Source organism: Heptranchias perlo, chromosome 20 (assembly GCF_035084215.1).
Source record: "Heptranchias perlo isolate sHepPer1 chromosome 20, sHepPer1.hap1, whole genome shotgun sequence".
In the NCBI taxonomy this organism is placed as follows: Eukaryota; Metazoa; Chordata; class Chondrichthyes; order Hexanchiformes; family Hexanchidae; genus Heptranchias; species Heptranchias perlo.
Window position 1 is genome coordinate 33,030,504 of NC_090344.1, and position 22,037 is coordinate 33,052,540.

Consider the following 22,037-nt stretch of genomic DNA (forward strand, 5'->3'; position numbering starts at 1 on the left):
TCAGATTCTCGTTTAATCTCAAAAAACAGACAGAAAACACAATGCGTAACTCGAGGACCCAACGCTACAATTGACATTTCTACAACAGTCCTCACAAAACATCCGAGGGGCCAGGGGCACAGAATGGTGGACACCAAACGGGGAAAACATCGGAGGAGGAGGCCAAGGAGATGGCGTTTATTGTGAAAAGAGGCTTTGGTGGCAGGGATGGAGCTGGCAAGGTGAGTGGACTCAGGGGCGAATTCCCAAAAATGATCAAAGAGTAGCCTCCATTGGAAAACAGCAGTAATTCAGCGTTAGGTAGAGGGTGTCACTGGAGATAGGGTGCAGTAAGGCTGTGGAGAGATTAACATTAAAAGTACTCAAAGCATAAAATGCCAGGGCGTTATCGGCTTGAACTGCCACATTAAGACAGTGATGCTCCCTTGCATGGTTATCCCATGAAGCCTGGACATGGTGTTGGGCAACCGTATGCAGATCAGCGCAGGAAGCAGAAGTACATAGAGTTCCAACTTTGTCTGAAGGTCCCTCTCTGGCTGGATAACATGAGGGACATGTCACCATCCAATTTATTTCGACGTTTAGCAAGAGATCGCCTCAGGGTTCGTTAACAAGCACAATGGCCAACTGCCCGGATTGGAAGCCACTTTCAGCAATCGGGCTCAATTGCCCCATTCGAGCTGAGACCCGGGTAAAATGTTGTCACTTAATTACGGACGAAAATTAGACTCGTGCAATTTTAGGGCGCGGGTTAATAACTGTCCTGCCCGACTGTCAAACAAATTAAGGTGGATCTATCAGCGTGAAGGTCAATGGACCCTGAAGCAGCAGCAGATAGGCTAGTAGTCTTTCAAGCAGGTCAACCATCTTAAGGGGGCTGTTGGCTCAAAGGCATTTTGAATGGTCTTCAGTCTTTCTAATGTTTAGCTGGAGGAAGCTAAAGCTCATCCAATCCTGGATGTCAGACGAGCAACATGCAGTACAGAGGGGTCGAGAGAGGTTGGCGGAGAGGTAGAGCTGGGTATCGTCAGCATACATGTGGAATCTGACCAAATGTCTGTGGATGATGTATAGAGATGGGGACGAGGAGGGGTCCAAGAATAGACCCTTGGTAGACTCCAGATAAGACAGTGCATCAAGAGATGTTCTGACTGCGATAAGGTAGGCAAGAGTTGAATCAAACCAGGTCAGTCCCACCACGATGGTCAAAGGAGGAAAGGCACTGGAGGAGGATGGTGTGGTCAACCTGTCTAAGGCTGCAGAGAGGTCAAGGAGGGATAATGCATCTCAGAAAATGTTAACTGTGACTTTGGTTAGGGTCGTTTCAATGCTGTGGGGCGGTGGGGGAAGAGAAACCTGAGTGGAGGGATACAAAGAGGTGTCTGCAGGAGAAAGAGGCTCAGAGACGTGATGTGGTAAGTGTTGAATGTGCCCACCACTGGGGGTTTCTTCGCCTCATGTCTGGGTCTGCTGTAGACTAACTGATAGAGATTGATTGCTATGATTTAGTCAACAACTCCATTATGGCATCATGCGAGTACCAACTAGATGGACTTTGGTCTTTTTTTGTCTAACAATTCCTATGTTCTTATGGAGAACTGGTCAACTTATTCTAGGACCTTGGATAGGAAAGGAAGATTGGAGTTGGTGGAGATAGCTACCAAGGACAGACGGGTAAAGGGTGGGCTTTGTGAAAAGGGATTTAAAAGGGAGAGAGGCAATGCCAAATGAAGGGGAACCATTTATAATGTCCAGCTGGCACGTGGACCAGGAGAGGCAGTTAGGTGAGCAGAAGTTTAGTGGAATGGGGTCAAGGGACCAAGAAGTAGATCTCACGGAAAAAATGAGCTGTCCATATTTCCAGGTGTTCGAACGCAGGAAACATCACAAACTTGAACAATTTTCTTTTCCCAAAGCCTCTCTCAATTTTTTTCTTGTCAAATTTACTGCAATTTGAAGTCAGGGATCAACAACCACTTAGGAACAACATAGGAACAGGAGTAGGCCATTCAGCCCCTCGTGCCTGCTCCGCCATTTGATAAGATCATGGCTGATCTGTGATCTAACTCCATATACCTGCCTTTGGCCCATATCCCTTAATATCTTTGGTTGCATTTATATAGCGCCTTAAACGTAGTAAAACGACCCAAGGCCCTTTCACAGGAGCGATTATTAGACAAAATGTGACACCGAGCCACATAAGGAGATATTAGGACAGGTGACCAAAAGCTTGGTCAAAGAGGTAGGTTTTAAGGAGCATCTTAAAGGAGAGAGGTGGAGGGGTTTAGGGGGGCAATTCCAAAGCTGAAGGCCTAGGCAGCTGAAGGCACGGCCGCCAATAGTGTGGCGATGGAAATCAGGGTTACGCAAGAGGCCAGAATTGGAAGAGCGCAGAGATCTCGGAGGGTTGTAGGGCTGGAGGAGGTTACAGAGATAAGGAGGGGTGAGGCCATGGAGAGATTTGAACACAAGGAGGAGAATTTTTTTTAAAAATTTGCATTTATACATCTTGCGTCTCTCAAACATCTCGAAACACTTCAGAGATACTGAATTACTGTGAAGAGCAGAGACGACTGAGGAAATGAGTTAACAGGTTAGCCAACGGGCCAAATAGACTCATTCTGTGCTGCCATTTCTACGCATACAGCTAAATACAACAAACAATAATGAGGTGGATAACCAGATCATCTGTTTTTAGTGGTGTTGGTTGGGGGGTTGAACGTTGCCCAGGACACCAGGAGAACTCCTGATGGTGCCATGGCTTAACGCTTCATCTGAAGGACAGCACCTTCAGCAATGCAACATCCCAAGGTGCTTCACAGAGGCGTTGGAAAAAACAGGCGCCCGAGACAGAAAGAGATTCAGAAGGGATGACCCAAGGCTTGGTCAAAGTAGTGGGCTTTTAAGGAGGGTCTTAAAGGAAAGGAAGGAAGTGGAGGGAATTCCAGAGTGGGACTGAAAGTGGGGTCATCAATGATGGGGCCAAGGGTGAGGAGATGCACAAGAGGCTGGAATAGATAGTTGGGGGCGGGGGGGGGGGGGGGGGGCGGGGGGGGGGAAGAGTTGTAGGGCGAGAAGAAGTTATGGATTGGGAGACGCAAGGTAACAACAACTTGCATTTATATAGCGCCTTTAACATAGTTAATGTTCCCAAGTCGCTTCACAGGAGGGTTATGAAACAAAATTTGACACCGAGCCACGTAAGGAGATATTAGGACAGGTGGCCAAAAGCTTGGGCAAGAGGTAGGTTTTAAGGAGCGTCTTAAAGGAAGAGAGGAGAGGAGGTAGTAGAGATATTGGATAGGATAAAAATAAAGAGGAGGTACTTAAAAGATTAGCAGTACTCAAAGTAGAAAAGTCACCCGGTCCAGATGGGATCCATCCGAGGTTACTGAGGGAAGTAAGGGTGGAAATTGCGGAGGCTCCGGCCACAATCTTCCAATCCTCCTTCGATATGGGGACGGTGCCGGAAGACTGGGGATTGCAAATGCAACACCCCTGTTCAAAAACGGAGAAAGGGATAAACCTGGCAATTACAGGCCAGTCAGCCTAATGTCGGTGGTGGTGAAACTTTTAGAGGCAATAATCTGGAAAAAAATTAATTGGAACTTGGAAAAGTATGGGCTAATAAATTAAAGTCAGCATGGATTTGTTAAAGGAAAATCATGTTTGACTAACTTGATTGAGTTCTTTGATGAAGTAACGAAGAGGGTCGATGAGGGTAGTGCGGTTAATGTTATGTATATGGACTTCCAAAAGGCGTTTGATAAAGTACCACATAATAGACTTGATAGCAAAATTAAAGCCCATGGGATTAAAGGGACAGTGATAGGGTGGATACAAAATTGGCTAAGGGACAGACACCACAGTAATGGTGAACGACTGTTTTTTAGACTAGAGGGAAATACATAGTGCTGTTTCCCAGGGGGTCAGTATCAGGACCACTGCTCTTTTCAATATATATTGATGACCTGGATTTGGGTATAATTTCAAAGTTTGCATATGACAAAACATGGAAATAAACAATGTGGAAGATAGAAACAGACTTCAGGAGGACATAGGCAGGCTGGTGAAATGGGCAGACACATGGCAGATGAAATTTAACGCAGAGAAGTGTGAAGTGATACATTTCGGTAGGAAGAATGAGAGGTAATATAAACTAAATGGTACAATTTTAAAGGGGGTGCAGAACAGAGACACTTGGGGGTGCATGTACACAAATCTTTGAAGGTGGTAGGTCAAGTTGAGAAGGCTGTTTAAAAAAGCACATGGGATACTGGGCTTTATTAATAGAGGCAGAGTACAAAAGCAAGGAAGTTATGCTAAACCTTTATAAAACACTGGTCAGGCCTCAGCTGGAGTATTGTGTTCAATTCTGGGCACCGCACTTTAGGAAGGATGTCAAAGCCTTAGAGAGGGTGCAGAAGAGATTTACTAGAATAGTGCCAGGGATGAGAGACTTCAGTTATGTGGAGAGACTGGAGAAGCTGGGATTGTTCTCCTTAGAGCAGAGAAGATTAAGGGGAGATTTGATAGAGGTGTTCAAAATCATGAAAAGGTTTGATCGAGTAAATAAGGAGAAACCGTTTCCAGTGGCAGAAGGGTCGGTAACCAGAGGACACAGATTTAAGGAGATCGGCAAAAGAGCCAGAGGCGAGATGAGGAAACATTTTTTTACGCAGTGAGTTGTGATGATCTGGAATGTACTGCCCGAAAGGGCGGTGGAAGCAGATTCAATAGTAACTTTCAAAAGGGAATTGGATAAATACTTGAAGGGAAAAAATTTACAGGGCTATCAGGCAAGAGCAGGGGAACGGGACTAATAGGATTGCTCTTTCAAAGAGCCGGCACAGACATGATGGGCCGAATGGCCTCCTCCTGTGCTGTGACACTGTGATTGGTATAGCAAGGGCAAGAATTTTAAATGAGATGTTGGTGGACCAGAAGCCCATTTACCGGTCAGCGAGGACAGGGGCGATAGCTGAATGGTACAGCTTCAGAGAGCTACTGTGCCATGTAATTGGGGGGAGCAAAAATATGACGAGGAGAGTGGAGATGTCTGAATGTTGGATTTTATCCAGTATGTGTAATCCAGCTCCAAGATCCATGCGAGGGTGGCTGCGCCCCTCTCGTTCAAAAATGGGGCACAGCAAGGTTGGCCACCATCACCATCCCATTCGGTATCTCCGCCAACGTGTTAGATGGCATCGTAAGGGATAGTCTTGAAGCATCTCCTCTAGGTGGAGAGGCAGCAGGTCTTCTTGTAGATGCGTTAGTCAAGTCCCCCCCCCACCCCGGATCCAGAACACTGCCCTCAGACTCTCGAGTAACTGGCCAGCCGGTGGGAGAACGTGGCAGGTGTACAAAGCACGGTATTAGGACTCCACACAGCTCAAGAGGGATCTCATCAGACATCAGCCCAGATGTTTTTTTAAAAAATTCATTCTCAGGATGTAGGCATCACTGGCAAGGCTGGCATTTATTGCCCCATCCTTAGCTGCTCTGAGAAGGTGGCGATACAACTGAGTGGCTTACTAGGCCATTTCAGAGACAACTATGTTGGTGTGAGACTGGAGCCATGTTTAGGCCAGACTGGGCAAGGAGAGCAGGTTTCCTTCCCTGAATGGCATTAGTGAACCAGTTAGGTTTTTACGACAATTCGACAGCTTCATCGTCACGATTTGACCTTGGACGCGGTAGGGTGAACTTCAGCCCGGACACCATTCTTGGGACTGCGGTGAGAAGGATGCTCTGGTCTTTTTCTTCACAAAAACAAAAAGAAATCCTAAACTAGTTACTCTTGTGGGCATATAAGGTGTACATCCAAACTGCCCCCTTTCATGGAGCTGCCAGAGCTGCAGTGAAAAGGCTCCCTTCGCCCGCACGCACGCTCCGGGGCCAAGCCGCAAGGTCGATTTGGGGCAATAAGCGGAAACGGTTGCAGGGACGGAAGGGAGCAGGCCACACCAACCTGCTGAGCAGCACCACCGGGGGTGGGGGGGGGAAGAGAAGAAGGAAGAAGAGAGAGATAGAGATAGAGAGATAGATAGACAGAGAGAACACCTCCTAATGGGCACATATCCTTACCAAAGCCTCTTCCACAAGACCCTGGATTAAGCAGTTGGCAGTTTACCCTGGTAGCAGGGTAATGGGAGTTGGATGTCAAGAACAGTTTAAGATGATTAGCAAAAGTACCAGAGGGGGTGATAAGGAGAACTTTTTTTCTTCCCCCCCCCCCCCCCCACCCCACACCACACAGCGAGTTGTGATCTGGAACGTGCGGCCTGAAAGGGAGGTGGAAGTAGATTCGATGGCAACTTTCAAAAGGGAATCAGATATATGCTTGAAAAGGGAAAATTTGCTTTGTGCCATGGGGTAAGAGCGGGGGTGGGGGGGAGTGGGACTAATCGGATAGCTCTTTCAAAGAGCCGGCACAGGTACGACAGGCCGAATGATTCTAGGTGGCGGTACACTACAAACTGCCTTGCAAAGGTCCTTCCAACATGCTGCAGACAGATGCCCATTATATAGCTGATGAGGACGCCGAGGTTTGGAATGAGCGGTGCTGAAAGACATTACGTATGTGAACACAGGCTCACACATCCAGCTGCCTGGCCTGACTGGTTTGTTGAGAAGCTCCGCACCTCCAACTGGCAGACCCATCATTCGATGGGACAGAGCCAGAGACCAGAGGGGGTTGAGAGAGAGAGAGACAGACACAGACTGAACTCCATATTAGCTGAATGGAATCGGATGCAGATTCTTTAGCACAACGACAGGTCTCTGTTCAATCCTGACTCACCAATAAAATATGAACACGTTTGTTGTATCTGGCATCCGAACAGGGCAGTGGAATCATCCATGACCTAAATTCAAGTCTAGCCCAGTCTGGCAGTGATAGATGGAAGTCTCCATGCCAGCTCCAATGCTGCACTCACACCAGGACTGTAGCATGGAATGTGAAGCAAGAATGCTCGGCCTTGACGCTGCGTCGATAGAGTAAAGGCAGTCTGAATCTGGAGTCGGGGCTCAACTTGAGACAGGGCTGGAGACACGCAAGACTGGAACAGACGGCCTTCGCTTCAGAGTGAGTTTGGGCCTCGACACTCCACAAGTTTAATGTCCACGTGAAGCTGAACGTGTTTTCGCATTGACATGAAGCTGGTATTGTTGATGCACCCTAAGTGAAAGGAGCCTGAGACAGTCTCAATCGAGTGGGGGCCCCATCACACAGAACTGCCTGTAACCTAACACGAATTGGTCAGTCTCACTGAGGCAGCCCACAAGAATAGCTAGCGTGGGCAGTGAAGGACACATAGTTGGACAGGTGGGGGGTGCAGTTGTGAGGTTAGGTTTAAGGATCGGGGCCCACGCTATACCAATCCATGAAAGGCTTGATCGGTACACAATACAAGTATATTCCTTCAACCATGCTTCGCCGTGATCACAAACAATTAAAAAAAACCTTGTGACACACCAAATTAAGGCAGGATTTGTCTCCTCTTAACTAACTGGATGGTTAGACTGATGTAACCTGATGGACAAGGCAGTGGTCGAAGGCCACATGTTCATCTGCATACTGTACTCTGTCAGGAGTAACCAGGCACTGGATACCAAGCCAGATGTAGGTTATGGTTTTTTAAAAATTAATTAGCAGACAGTAATAATCCTTGGTGTGTTTACAAGTGCATCTCTTGCAGTATTGAGTACCAACCATTGAGCATAGAAGATTAAGGGGTGATCTAATTGAGGTGTTTGAGATGATTAAAGGATTCGATAGGGTCGATAGAGAAAAACTATTTCCTCTGGTGGGGGGAGTCCAGAACAAGGGGGCATAACCTTAAAATTAGAGCTAGGCCGTCCAGGGGTGATGTCAGGAAGCACTTCTTCACACAAAGGGTGGTGGAAATCTGTCCCCTAAAAAGATGTGAATGCTGGGGATCAATTGAAAATGTCAGAACTGAGATTGATAGATTTTTAATGGGTAAGGGTATTAAGGGTATTGGAACCAGGACGAGCAAATGGAGTCGAGATACAGATCAGCCATGATCTGATTGAATGGCGGGATAGGCGCGAGGGGCTGAATGGCCTACTTCCTGTTCCTATGTTCCATCCCGTTGGATTTTTAGGAGATGGGGTTGACGTGCTAGCATGGACTTGAGCTGCTCACTCCATCCCCACTTCTTCCCTCACGGATGTCTGCTGCAGAAGTTAAATCTTCAAGTTGAAGAGTTCGTAAAAACCAAGTCAAACTAAATGATTTCAATTTACCTACTGCAGGCCAGCTTGTGAATCCCTTGTCCTGCGAGACAGAACGATTAACTGATCGCTTGTAAGAAAAGCTCTCCCTTTATTTTTGCTCAATTTACAGCGATGATCTTCATTCTGCATTAGACGGCATCAAGACTGGACTGAAGCAATCTGATGCTCGCACAGCTTTGCAGTCAGCAATGGGGAAAGGAGGAGCTCGCTCACACTACGCATCATTCAGGAGCACATCATTGAGCCTGGAGATCCAGAAACCTACCAACAAAGTAACCAACCTGGAAAAAGTGCACAACATTAAAAAAAGGTACACGCAGGTACATCTGCGTCGCTGGGTCAAAATCCTGGAACTCCCAACCTAACAGCGCTGCGGGAGCACCTTCACCACACGGACTGCAGCGTTTCAAGAAGAAGGCCCACCGCCACCTTCTCAAGGGGCAACTAGGGATGGGCAATAAATGCCGGCCTTGCCAGCGACGCCCACATCCCGAGATGCGAAAAAAAAATCTTTTGCTATAAACTGTCTGAACAAAACAGATGGGACAATATCTGATCGAAGTGGCCCCTAGCACAGGCCACTGGCTACACACGCTTGTGGACTGCTCACCTTCCCCATGAGTACTTCAACAGCTCATTAATGCATCCGGAACTTCCAACTGACCAACAGTGCGTTTGGTCCAACTTACAGGTAGGGCCACATATGGCATATTTAGGAGATATTACAATTAAAAAATTGCAAATACCTTTCGAAAGGAAAACATGTCTTCATCACTTGAAGCAAATTTCAATCAAAAATGCAAAAACGCTCAGGGAAAAGGGACGGAGATCGCAAACTAAAACATCTAACAAGTGTTCTGCAGCAAAGGGAAAGAGAGTCTTCTCATTTGTAAATCAGCAGTTCCAGTACAACAGCAACCTCTTAATGGGGACAAAGAGGAGCAAGGCAACTTCCCTTTATCCAGCTGCTCCCAAACACTCCACTATACGCAGGGTCTCCGTCTCTTTTTTTTTTTAGGAACAGGAAAAGGTCATACGGCCCAAACAACCCATTTCTTTTACTTGGATCGGACTGTAGCAAACATCCCCTTTAAATGGAATTAAAACGGAAAATGCCGGGAACTCAGAGTTCTCTTCTCCCCAGAGAATAGTGGATCTCTGGAAACGGCTGCCGGCTCGGGGGGTGGGCGCCGATTCGCTGAATTCCTTCAAGCGAGAGCTGGACCTGTTTCTGGCTGGGACGGAGATTGCCTCGTACAAAAGGTAGATACTGTATAACATCAATCAAGCCAGGGTGATCTCCTGAATGAGTTTCAATCACCAAAAGGGGTCAGAGATGAATTGTCCAGATATCCCCCCACCTCCGCCCCCCCCGCCAAATTGGCCTGGGTCTTTTAAATCTGTTTTCCCGCCTCTCACATGGTTTTGGGTGAGGCGGGGAGTGTCTGTATTGTGATACACAAGGCATCGCAGTTGCGTGGGACGGGCTGGATGGACCAGAGGGTCTTTACCTGTCCGTCATTGTTCGTATGGAAACACTCAGCCAGTCAGGCAGCATCTGCAGAGAGAGGAAGCTTGTCCTGAAATGTAGAGAAAATGTTTCCAACGTAGAGAAAATGTTTCCACTTGTGGGGGAGTCGAAAGCTAGAGGTCATAAATATATAACTGTCGCAAAAATGGGCGTAAGGATAAACCCAGCAATTACAGGCCAGTCAGTTTAACCTCGGTGGTGGGGAAACTTTTAGAAACGATAATCTGGGACAAAATTAACAGTCTCTTGGACAAGTGTGGGTTAATAAAGGGAAGCCAGCATGGATTTGTTAAAGACAAATCATGTTTAACTAACTTGATTGAGTTTTTTGATGAGGTAACAGAGAGGGTTGATGAGGGCAACGTGGTTGATGTGGTGTATATGGACTTTCAAAAGGCGTTTGATAAAGTGCCACATAATAGGCTTGTCAGCAAAATTGAAGCCAATGGAATAAAAGGGGCAGTGGCAGCATGGATACGAAATTGGCTAAGTGACAGGAAACAGAGTAGCGGTGAACTTTGTTTCTCGGACTGGAGGGAGGTGTACAGTGGTGTTCCCCAGGGGTCGGTACGAGGACCGCAGCTTTTTTTGATAAATATTAATGACTTGGGAGTACGGGGCACAATTTCCAAATTTGCAGATGACACAAAACTTGGAAGTGCAAGTGAACAGCGAGGAGGACAGTGGTAGACTTCAAGAGGACATAGACAGGCTGGTGGAATGGGCGGACACATGGCAGATGGAATTTAAAGCAGGAAAGTGCAAATTGATACATTATGGCAGGAAGAACGAAGAGAGGCAATATAAACTAAAGGGCACAATTCTAAAGGGGGTGCAGGAACAGAGAGATCTGGGGGTATATGTGCACAAATCGTTGAAGGTGGCAGGACAGGTTGAGAAAGCAGTTAAAAAAGCATACGGGATCCTGGGCTTTATAAATAGAGGCACAGAGTACAAAAGCACGGAAGTTATGTTGAACCTTTGGTTCGGCCACAGTTGGAGTATTGTGTTCAATTCTGGGCTCCGCACTTTAGGAAGAACATGAAGGCCTTAGAGAGGGTACAGAAAGGATTTACTAGAATGGTTCTAGGGATGAGGGGCTTCAGTTACGTGGATAGACTGGAGAAGCTGGGGTTGTTCTCCTTAGAGCAGAGAAGGTTAAGAGGAGATTTGATATCATGAAGGGTTTAGATAAAGTAAATAAAGAGAAACTGTTCCCAATGGCAGAAAGGTCAAGAACCAGAGGACACAGATTTAAGGTGATTGGCAAAAGAACCAAAGGCGACATGAGGAAAAACTTTTTTTACGCAGCGAGTTGTTATGATCTGGAATGCGCTGCCTGAAAGGTTGGTGGAGGCAGATTCAATCATGGCTTTCAAAAAGGAATTGGATAAGTACTTGGAGAAAAAAATTTGCAGGGCTACGGGGAAAGAGCGGGGGAGTGGGACTAACTGGAATGCTCTTACAAAGAGCCGGCACAGGCTCGATGGGTCGAATGGCCTCCTTCTGTGCTGTAACAATTCTATGATTCTAATAAATCCAATAGGGAATTCAGGAGAAACTTCTTTACCCAGAGAGTGGTAAGAATGTGGAACTTGCTACCACAAGGTGTAGTTGAGGTGAATAGCAGAGATGCATTTAAGGGGAAGCAAGATAAGCGCCTGAGGGAGAAAGGAATGGAAGCATCTACAGATAGGGTCCAATGAAGTGGGGAGGGAGGAGGCTAATGTGGCGCATAAATACCGGCATGGACCAGTTGGGCCAAATGGCCTGTCTCTGTGCTGTAGTTTCGATGTAACTCGATGTTAACTCTGTTTATCTCTCTCCACAGATGCTGCCTGACCTGCTGAGTGTTTCCTGCAGTTTGTGTTTTCATTTCGGACTTCCAGCATCCGCAGAACTTTGTTTCTTCTCCCCTTTAAATGAACTTCCCCATCAACATTGCACCTCCGTACTGTACTTCCAATCGACAGTTTTGGACGCGCGCACTGTGCTCGGGGTGGGGGAAATGTCGAGGAAACACACGCTGCAAATTAAATAACCCCAAACAAACGGCAGACCTTGTAAACCAACGGCACGGACTGAAACAAACGCTAACTACCAGCAAATCCACCAGTGAGGGTTGTACGTGGGGTTTTATATTGGGGGGCAAGTTCCTGAAACTTGTAAGAACGAGATGGATGGTTGCTTTTGGGCAAGGTGCTGTCTACGCAGAACAAGGTCAGGAGGAAAAAATGGCCAGCGGTCAATGCTGAGGGGCTGTTGCAATCCAGCACAGATTGTCTGGTTTAACAATGGAACCGGTGCCCATCCATCTCATCCTGAACAACGTGCAAGTGGGGCGTCAAGTGTGAGCACAACTGAAAACAAAAACCCCCGGAGAGAGAGAGACAGGTTAACGCATTGGGTCAGCTCGTTACAACTAATGTTAACCCATTCTTTTCTCCTGCTGACGGACCTGCTACCTACTTTCTGATGCTGCCCAGAGTGTAAGCTCAATGCTGGAAACTCTCTCTTCCCAAAAAGCTGCTGAGCCCGGGAGTCAATTGAAAATGTCAAAACTGAGATCGATGGGTTTTTGTTAGGCAAGAGTATTAAGGGTTACTGAACCAAGGCGGGTAGATGGGGTTAAGATACAGATCAGCCATGATCTAATTGAATGGCAGATCAAGCTCAAGGAGCTGAATGGCCTCCTCCTGTTAACACGTAACAGGCTCGAAGGGCTGAATGGCCTACTCCTATTCCTATACGGCTAAAACAATGCCCTGTCTAACTCGAGTCAAAGGCTTGCAGTCCTGGAGGCTGCAGCCAGTGGAATTTTACAGGAACTGGACGATCACAATGGACATTAGCTCAGGATAAGATACGCCACTAATGGTTTGTTCTCTCCCTTGCCTTCTGACTTGCTCAGTTACGAGCAAACTGCCACTACCTGAGGAGAGGAGGGGACAGGATCAAAGCTGCTGTATCCATTCCTTCTTTCACATGTCGAATCGTGGGGCCCCTGCCAAATTTTCGGCACACGGTGCAATGCACACCAAGTCCTGCCACGAGCCACACTTTTGAGCATTAAACCCCAGAACCAAGTCTGCTGCACCGGGGGGGGGGGGGGGGGGGGGCAGTTTGCAAGTAGCCAGCACTCATTTTGACCTGTGAAATCTATCCCTTGAACAAACCTACAAACCCATTCAGCCCGAGACATTATTTGTTTGGTTTTTTAGCCTCCACCAGCTCGTTTTGTCATTTCCTTTGAACTGCATGTTGCTTGGAAAACAAAAAGAACCTGCTTTAAATAGAGAATACCTCTGTAGCTGGAATAAACGAACGAGGGCTCGGCAGGTGGAAATAAGCCTCTTTCCCGCCCTGAACAGGACTCCCATTGTGGGGAAGACACCCTGTTGCTCCAGGGCACACGCCTCCCCCCCCACCACCGTCCCAACGGTTTCCCTCTGTTCATGCCGCAATCCTGGTTTCCTTTGCGGCTTCACAGGTAGAACAGCAGCTCCGAGAGCTGGGCGGCCGGCTCTTGGTGCAGAGACTGGCCGCACAGGAAGGCCAGCTTGTGGGCGTACTTGCAGGGCGCCGGCACCCGGATCGTGCCCGACCAGTTCCAGTACAGGTGGCACAGCTTGAAGGTGAGCCTGCAAAAAAAAAAAAAACAAAAGGCAGGGGCTCGATTGGGATGAAGTGGATGAGCGACCTGACAGCACGCAGCGAGCACAGTCAAGTGCGCCAATAAAAGGACTTGCATTTCTACAGCGCCTTTCACATCCTGAGGACCTCCCAAGCACTTCAGAGTCAATGAGGTACTTTTTGAAGTGTAGTCACTGTTGTAATGGCGGGAAACGCGGCAGCCAGTTTGCGCACAGCAAGATCCCACAAACAGCAATTAAATAAATGACCAGTTAATCTGCTTTTTTTTTAAAAAAGAAATGTTGGTTGAGGGATAAATATTGGTGCAGGACACCAGGGGGAACTCCCCCTGCTCTTCTTCCAACAATGTTGTGGGATCTTTTACGCCCACCTGAGAGGGCGGGCCTCGGTTTAACTTCTCATCTGAGTTACGCCACCTCCGACAATGCAGCACTCCCTCAGTACTGGCACTGGGAGCGTCAAGGCTGCACTCCCACAGCAACTGCTCCAGTAAAACCTGTGTACGTGAGCTTGCAGAAAACAAGCTGACCCCAATACTTGTGTCTGCCGCGGCTCAGCGGGTAGCACTCTCACCTCCGAGTTAGAAGATAGCGGGTTCAAGTCTCACTCCAGAGACTTGGCTGACAGTCCTGGTGCAGTACCGAGAGAGTGCTGCACTGTCAGGAGTGCCGTAATTCAGATGAGATGTTACAACGATGCCCTTTCAGGCGGATGTAAAAGATCCTACGGTGTTATTTCAAAGAAGAGCAGGGGAGTTCTTCCCGGTGTCCTGGGCCAACATTCATCCCTCAACCAACATCACTAAAAAACAGATTATCCGGTCATTATCCCATTGCTGTTTGTGGGACCGGCAAATTGGCTGCTGCGTTCCCTACATTACAACAGTGACTACACTTCATTTGGCTGTGAATTATTTGGGACGTCCTGAGGTCGTGAAAGGTGCTGTAGTTCGTTCTTTCTTTCAAAAGGCTACACTTGGCCGCGACTTTCCGTGTGCAACGTGACCAGAGATGACTAGTAGTTGATAAGGACAGGATTTGCATGTGGGAGAGCTCCCATACTCAAACTCTCTTCCCTTTTCCTTGATAGGGGAAAATGTAAAGCTTATTTCATTCGTGCTTTCAAAGCCCTGCCCGCCTTACCTTTGCATATGGTCAGGGCTGAGCTTCAGACTGTTGAACACACAGATGTAGTGTGTCGGCATCCCACAGCCCTGTCGAACGGTATGGGCCAACAGGAAGAAGTCAGTCCTTCAAAACAGGAAAACCACAACAAGTATTGAGAGCAACAAAGTTCAGTGTGGCTAGATACACCTCCTGCACGTGTTTCGTGCACATTGGAGCTGGATGGACATAACATAGGAACAGAAGTAGGCCATTTAGCCTCTCGAGCCTGTTCCGCCATTCAATAAGATCATGGCTGATCTGTGACCTAACTCCATATACCCGCTGTAGTCCCATATCCCTTAATACCTTTGGTTAACAAAAATCTATCAAGCGCAGAACAATTGAACTTGCATTAACTGCCGTTTGCGGAAGAGTGTTCCAAACTTCTCCCACCCTTTGCATGTAGAAGTGTTTCCTAACTTCACTCCTGTCTATAATTTTTAGGCTATATCCCCTCGTCCTGGACTCCCCAACCAGCGGAAATAGTTTCTCTTTTTCTACCCCATCAGTTCCCCCTAATATCTTGAAAACTTCAATCAAATCACCCCTTAATCTTCTAAATTCCAGGGAATACAACCCTAGTTTGTGTCATCGCTCCTCGTAATTTAACCCTTGGAGTCCCGGTATCATTCTAGTAAATCTACGCTGCACTCCCTCCAAGGCCAATATGTCCTTCCGAAGGTGTAGTGCCCAGAACTGAACACAGTACTCCAGGTGTGGTCTAACCAGGGCTTTGTATAGCTGTAGCATAACTTCTATCCCCTTGTATTCTGATCCTCTAAAGGCCAACATTCCATTAGCCTTTTTGATTATTTTCTGTACCTGTCTGTGACATTTTAATGATCTATGGACATGGACCCCTAAGTCTCTTTGGGCCTCCACTGTTTCGAACTTTTCACCATTTAGAAAGTACTCTGATCTATCTTTTTTAGGTCCAAAGTGGATGACCTCGCACTTGCCTACATTGAGATCCATTTACCACAGTTTTGTCCATTCACTTAATCTATTAATATCTCTAATTTTATGCTTCCATCTACACTGCTGACAATGATATCTTTGTGTCACAAACTTGGATATGTAGCTCTCTATCCCTTCATCTAAGTCATTAATAAATACAGTGAATAATTGAGGCCCCAACACAGATCCCTGTGGGATTCCACTAGTCAAATCCTGCCAATTTGAGTACCTGCCCATTATCCCCACTCTCTGTCGCCTGCCGTTCAGCCAATTTCCTAACCAGGTCAATAATTTGCCCTCAATTCCATGAGCTTCAACTTTAGCTAACAGTCTCTTATGTGGGACCTTATCAAATGCCTTCTGGAAGTCCATATAAACAACACCCATTGACATTCCCCTGTCCACTACTTTAGTCACCTCTTCAAAAAATTCAATCAGGTTTGTCAGGCATGACCTACCCTTTATAAACCCATGCTGGCTCTCTCTGATCAGCTGAAAATTTTCCACAGTGTTCAGTCACTCTATCCTTAATTATAGACTCTAGCAATTTCCCAACAGATATCAGGCTAACTGGTCTATAATTCCCTGGTTTCCCTCTCTCACTTTTCTTAAATAGCGGAGTGACATGTGCAATTTTCCAATCTAAAGGAACGGTTCCTGAATCGAGAGAACTTTGGACGATTATAGTTAGGGCATCTGCAATGTTCTCACCTACTTCCTGCAAAACCCTGGGATGGAAACAATCTGGTCCTGGGGATTTGTCACTCTTTAGTGCCATTATTTTCTTCATTCCTGTTAATTTGATTACATTAATTATTAATTTCCTTGGGATGTCTGTCATGCTATCCTCTTCCTCTACTGTAAATACTGATGCAAGGTAATTATTTAACGTGTCCGCCATTTCCTTATTTTCATTTACAATCTCACCATTATCAGTTTTTAAGGGGCCCACACTGCCCTTGATCACCTTCTTTCTCCTAATACAATTGTAAAACTTTTTGTGTTGATTTTGATATCCTTTGCAAGTTTCTTTTCATACTCCCTTTTTATAGTTCTTACTATCTGTTTTGTCACCCGTTGGCTGTTCTTTGTATCTCTCCCAGTCTCCAGGATCTGTGCTATTTTTGGAAGCTTTTTATTTTAGTTTTATGTTGTCCCTTATCTCTTCTGTCATCCATGGCATTTTTTTTTGGCAAGTGGAGCTCTTGCCTCTTAGGTGGATAAACTGGTTCTATATCACGTTAAATTCTTTTTTGAACACCTCCCACTGACCTTCTGTCGTTTTACCCGTTAACAGATTTGCCCAGTTCACCATGGACAGTCTCTGTCTCATCCCATTGAAGTCGGCCTTACCTAACTTTAGGATCTTAGTAGCTGAAGCTGGTTTCTCCCTTTCAAACACAACGTTGAACTCGATCATATTATGATCGCTATTAGATAAATGTTCACACACCATTAAGCTATTAACCAAAACTGGCTCACTACTCATTATTAAATCTACTATGGCCTGCCCCCTTGTTGGTTCGAGGACATATTGTTGTAGAAAGCTGTCCTGAACACAAGGAATTCGCTACCTTTCTGACATGAGCTCGTCGGCTTATTCCAATCTATATGAAAGTTAAAATCCCCCATTAAAACCACTCTGCCTTTGCTACATGCTTGTCTAATCTCTGCATTTATACATTCTGCCATTTCCCAGCTGCTACCAGGGGGCCTGTACACAACACCCACTAAATCCTTCTCTATTTCTTAATTCTACCCATACAGTCTCCACTGCCTGCTTGCTTCTTATCATTGAAGTAATTTCATCCTTAATCACTAAGGCTACTTCTCCCCCTCTACCAGTCTCCCTATCCTTCCTATAGACCTTGTAACGTGGTATATTCAGTTCCCAGTCCTGGCTGTCTTGCAGCCATGTCGTACTCTCTAAGTTGAATTTGCGCCTGCAATTCATTCAATTTGTTCCTTATACTCCATGTCTTGTATAAATAGTTATTTGACCCCACACCCTAACCTGCCCTTCTGCTCTCATGTTTTTCTCACACGTTTCTCATTTCTCTCCCGATTTAATTACTTTACATCTTTTAGTTTTCCCTTTACCTGTACTGCCTAAAACATCATTTCTGACTATTACTCTACTCTCTTCCTTTTTGTTTGTTTTAGAATTATTATTTATACTGCCGTTTCCACTTGAGCCCTCCCTCCAGCATTTACAAGTTTAAAGTCCTTGTGACCGCCCTGTCTATCCTTTCCGCGAGGACCCTGCCCCAGCCCGGTTCAGATGGCGGCCGTCCCAACGGTAGAGCTCCTTCCTGTCCCAGTACTGGTGGCAGTGTCCCATAAAATGGAACCCCACTTTCCCACACCCCTCCTTCAGCCAGGTGTTCACCTCCCTAATGTGCTTATCCCTATGCCAATTTGCACGTGGCTTGGGTGAGAATCCAGAGATTATAACCCTTGAGGTCTTGGTTTTTTTAAATTTAGCTCCTAGTGCTCTCTGAACAGGACCCGCTTGCCTATGTTGTCGGTCTCAACATGGACCACGACGACTGGATCCTCCCCTTCCCTCTCAAATCTCCTTTTAAGGTTCGAAATGTCCCTCACCCTGGCACCAGGTAGGCAACATACTATGTGGGACTCTCGATCCTGCTTACAAAGGATGCAATCTGTCTTCCCTAATCATTGAATCCCCTACAACTACCTCATCATGCTTCTCCTCCTCCCCACCCCAGCCTTTGGGCAGCCTCCTGCTCCAGGGTGCCATGGTCAGCATTCTGACTGTCCTCCTGACAGTCTTTATCCTTATCCTCACAGGTAGCGAGTACATTGTACCTGTTGGACAGGATCAGTTTCTGCGGACCCTCGTTTTCTATCTCACCTGGGTTCCCCTTACCCTGTTCACTATGGATCACACCAACCCCGTTCTGATCCTGTACCTCTCTACGAGGTCAATGACTCTGAGCCGGAGACATCTACTGCCAATGTGTTCGCACAGGACACTCTCACTATCCACAAACTCCCACATAGTGCAGTCCAGACACACAGCCTGCTCTGTCATATCTTAGTCTACATTCATTTATAGATAATTACTTTTTGGTCTGTTTTTTTTTAAATTTAGCACCTTCTTCCCCCCCTCTACACCCAATTCCCACACTCATCAAATTCTCAAGTTCCCACTCGCGATGTGCTCTGTGCTTCAGCAGACTACTTCATACACCTTTTGAGAACACCAGTTACAACGGCTCAATCAGCTTCCAGCTCACAGAAATTACCCTCTATTCAGGCAATCACTTATAGCTGATTGACTTAGCCGCTATTGACTTGCAGTTTCTGTTAACCGTTAACTAACTTGCAGTTTGTTTTAAAGTTAAATTTTAAACTAAATTTTAACTTCAATTCGCCCATTACTTTACCACAGGGTCCCAATCTCACCAGTGAGGAACGGCTGATAGCACAAGAACTGTACAGGCGATGGACAGCACGTCCAAATTGAGGTGGGGAAACCCTTTCAAGTGGCTCCTCGATAGTTAGTTAAACAGTTCTTAGACTGGAAAGAGGCAGGACCACAGCGCAGTACAATTGAGGCAGGACCACAGCGCAGTACAATTGAGGCAGGACAAACTAGACCAAACAAAGAGGACTTCCGTGTTCAACTCACTAGTCTTGCACCCCTGCAATACTCCTTGTGATGGACAATCAAGCTGGCTTATAGCAGGTCCTGATACTATGGTTTAATTGGCGTTAAAAGGAATTAACCACCTAGAAAAGAGAAGGCTAAGGGGTGACCTAATAGAGAGCTTCAAAATTATGGTGGGGTTTGATAGGATGGACGTACAGAAGTTGTTTCCACTTGTGGGGGAGACCAGGACTAGAGTTCATTAATATAAAATAGTCGCTAAGGAATTCAGGAGAAACTTCTTTACCCAGAGAGTGGTGAGAATGTGGAACTCGCTACCGCAAGGAGTGGGTGAGGCAAATAGCATAGATGCATTTAAGGGGAAGCTAGATAAATACATGAGGGAGAAAGGAACAGAAGGATATGCTGATCGGGTGAGATAATTATGGTGGGAGGAGGCTCGTGTGGAGATAAACACCGGCATAGACCAGTTGTGCCGAATGGCCTGTTTCTGTGCTGTATATTCTATGTAATTGGATTTGCACCCTACACTTTGACCACTGATGGCAATGGATAATGCCAGATCCTAGATCTGGTTATTACTACAAACCACCGGGGTCCTAGAGTTCCCATGGCAGAAAGTACAGGTACACCTCCTTAATACAGTGTGCCGCAGATTCAGCATTTGTTGTAAGGGCCTTCTATTCCCTTACCCTGCGTGGGCCTCTTACACTGTGCAATGTCCCTTACCTGCAGGGGGAGGGGCGGCTCACACACCAGCAGAGGGTGGTGTGAGGTGGGGGGGGGCAGCTAACACGCCAGCAGAGGGTTGTTCACGAGAGACTGAAGCTCACCATTCCTTGTTGGTGATGGTGTGATCTAATACAGTTCCAGGAGGCGGCACTTCGAACCTCCCCGACAGTGCGTGCTGGTACATGTTGGAGCTGATCCTCTTCTGCACCACAATCACCATCATCTTCGGGTGATAGTCACTGAACACCTCGAAGCACTTCAGGAGCTGAGGAAGCTCGTAGTCCGTCACCGTGCTCAGCTGGCCATCGGACACCCCGTCCCGGTAGACGGCAATCTTCTCCGGGAGGCAGTGGTTAATCTGCACACAAGGATCGAGGTACGCAGCGTCAGTGAAAACATTCCACACAGCAAGCCCGACGCTTCTGGAGATAAAAGCTCGGCAGAATCTTCAACTGCTGCCCGGGAGACGAGAGTTAAACAAAACACAGCAGCAAATGTCAGCCTCCAGCTTCTCTCTGCTCATTTCAGTTTGGTTAAGGCAGCTGTTAACTCCACTTCAAGTTGGGCCACTTTCTGCATATCGTGTACAGAGCCAATGTTGAACATGTGAGAGAGAGAAAAGGGAGACACACAAAAGGGACCAGAGAAAAAGCATGCACTGAAACTAGAGGATTAGCACACACTGAGCGGGTGCCCTTGGGTCCTAAGGGGCTGCCCCCGGGACCCCCCGCCCGCTCCCGGGGGCTGCCCCCGGGACCCCCCGCCCGCTCCCGGGGGCTGCCCCCGGGACCCCCCGCCCGCTCCCGGGGGCTGCCCCCGGGACCCCCCGCCCGCTCCCGGGGGCTGCCCCCGGGACCCCCCGCCCGCTCCCGGGGGCTGCCCCCGGGACCCCCCGCCCGCTCCCGGGGGCTGCCCCCGGGACCCCCCGCCCGCTCCCGGGGGCTGCCCCCGGGCCCCCCCGCCCGCTCTAAGTGCAGTGAAGTGTATATCAAACAGCAACACTATTCGAAGCATTTATAATGCTACGTGCCAGTTATACCACATTTATATACCAGAGCCATTTCCAAGCTGGTTCCCTTGCTGCCAATTCTGCATCCTTTACACTGTGCCTCTGATTAGGCAGGAGTTAGCTGCAGGTTAATGGATCCCTGATGTTAGAGGCAGATCCGTACAGTGTAAAGAAGCACATTGCTGGCCTGTAGGGTAAGCCCGCCCTTGGCCAGAGCTAGGCCCCGTCACGCTGCTGCTCGTTGCTGATGGAGGCACACAAGCGCTCCACCCCACCCAAGTGGGCTTCGTGCACGTCTCAGGGTGCCGGCATCGGTAAGTTTACTTTACGGGAGTGTCTGTGCCGACAGAAACAAAGGAAAAGGCATTCTATTCGGGACAGAACCCCGCTTACTGAAATGCAGATTACTACCTCGTAGTATTTCTTGAGCGATGCCACCAAGCAGATCTTTAAGCCATCGATGATTTCCTGATTAGGCATCTGAAACACCACCTTTGAGTACCACTTGGTCATTGCCCTGGGAGGATGAAACACAGCAGAGTGTAACTAAAAAAACACATCCCCTTCACTTCAGCTTTTAATTCTATTCCGTCCTGTGATCTGCAGCTTTAGTCTGCTCTAACCACACTTTGCAGCACCACTAAAGCTTTGGTTGCAGAATTGTGCAGCGAGGTGCTCTGGATTAAAACCCCATCCGGCCCCTTTCCCCTCCCGACCTCTAAGGTTACAGCTTGGGACAACCCGAAACTCAAACAGATGAACAGGGTCACCAAGTGAGTTAGAGAACGTGCCGCACGGGGTCAGAGGGTCAATCCACCAATCCCGCACCCGAAGGGGGTGCGGGGTCGGTGAGTCGGGACGCGGGTGGTGGCGTGGCTTCCGGCTGGGAATGTGGGAATGCCGACTTTACCCAACAACTTGCATTTGTACAGCACCTTTAAAGTAGTAAAACGTCCCAAGGTGCTTCACAGGAGCGTAATCAAACAAACACTGACACCAAAGCCAAAGGAGGAGACATTAGGACAGGTGACCAAAAGCTTGGTCAAAGAGGTAGGTTTTAAGGTATTGATCACCATCCCTAATTATCCA

At 47.4% G+C, this 22,037-nt stretch overlaps 1 protein-coding gene across 1 annotated transcript in view; it reads right to left on the reverse strand.

The window, feature by feature from the left end:
- Window positions 1-13,277: 13,277 nt before the first annotated feature.
- The window catches only part of piwil2 (piwi-like RNA-mediated gene silencing 2), a 46,673-nt gene continuing 37,913 nt past the window's right edge, over window positions 13,278-22,037 (reverse strand). The window contains exons 13-16 of the mRNA XM_068001597.1: window positions 21,360-21,465; window positions 20,041-20,297; window positions 14,590-14,697; window positions 13,278-13,434 (exon numbers count right to left, since the gene is read on the reverse strand). Coding sequence (XP_067857698.1) covers window positions 13,278-13,434; window positions 14,590-14,697; window positions 20,041-20,297; window positions 21,360-21,465 — 628 coding nt within the window. The remainder of the gene's footprint in view (window positions 13,435-14,589; window positions 14,698-20,040; window positions 20,298-21,359; window positions 21,466-22,037) is intronic.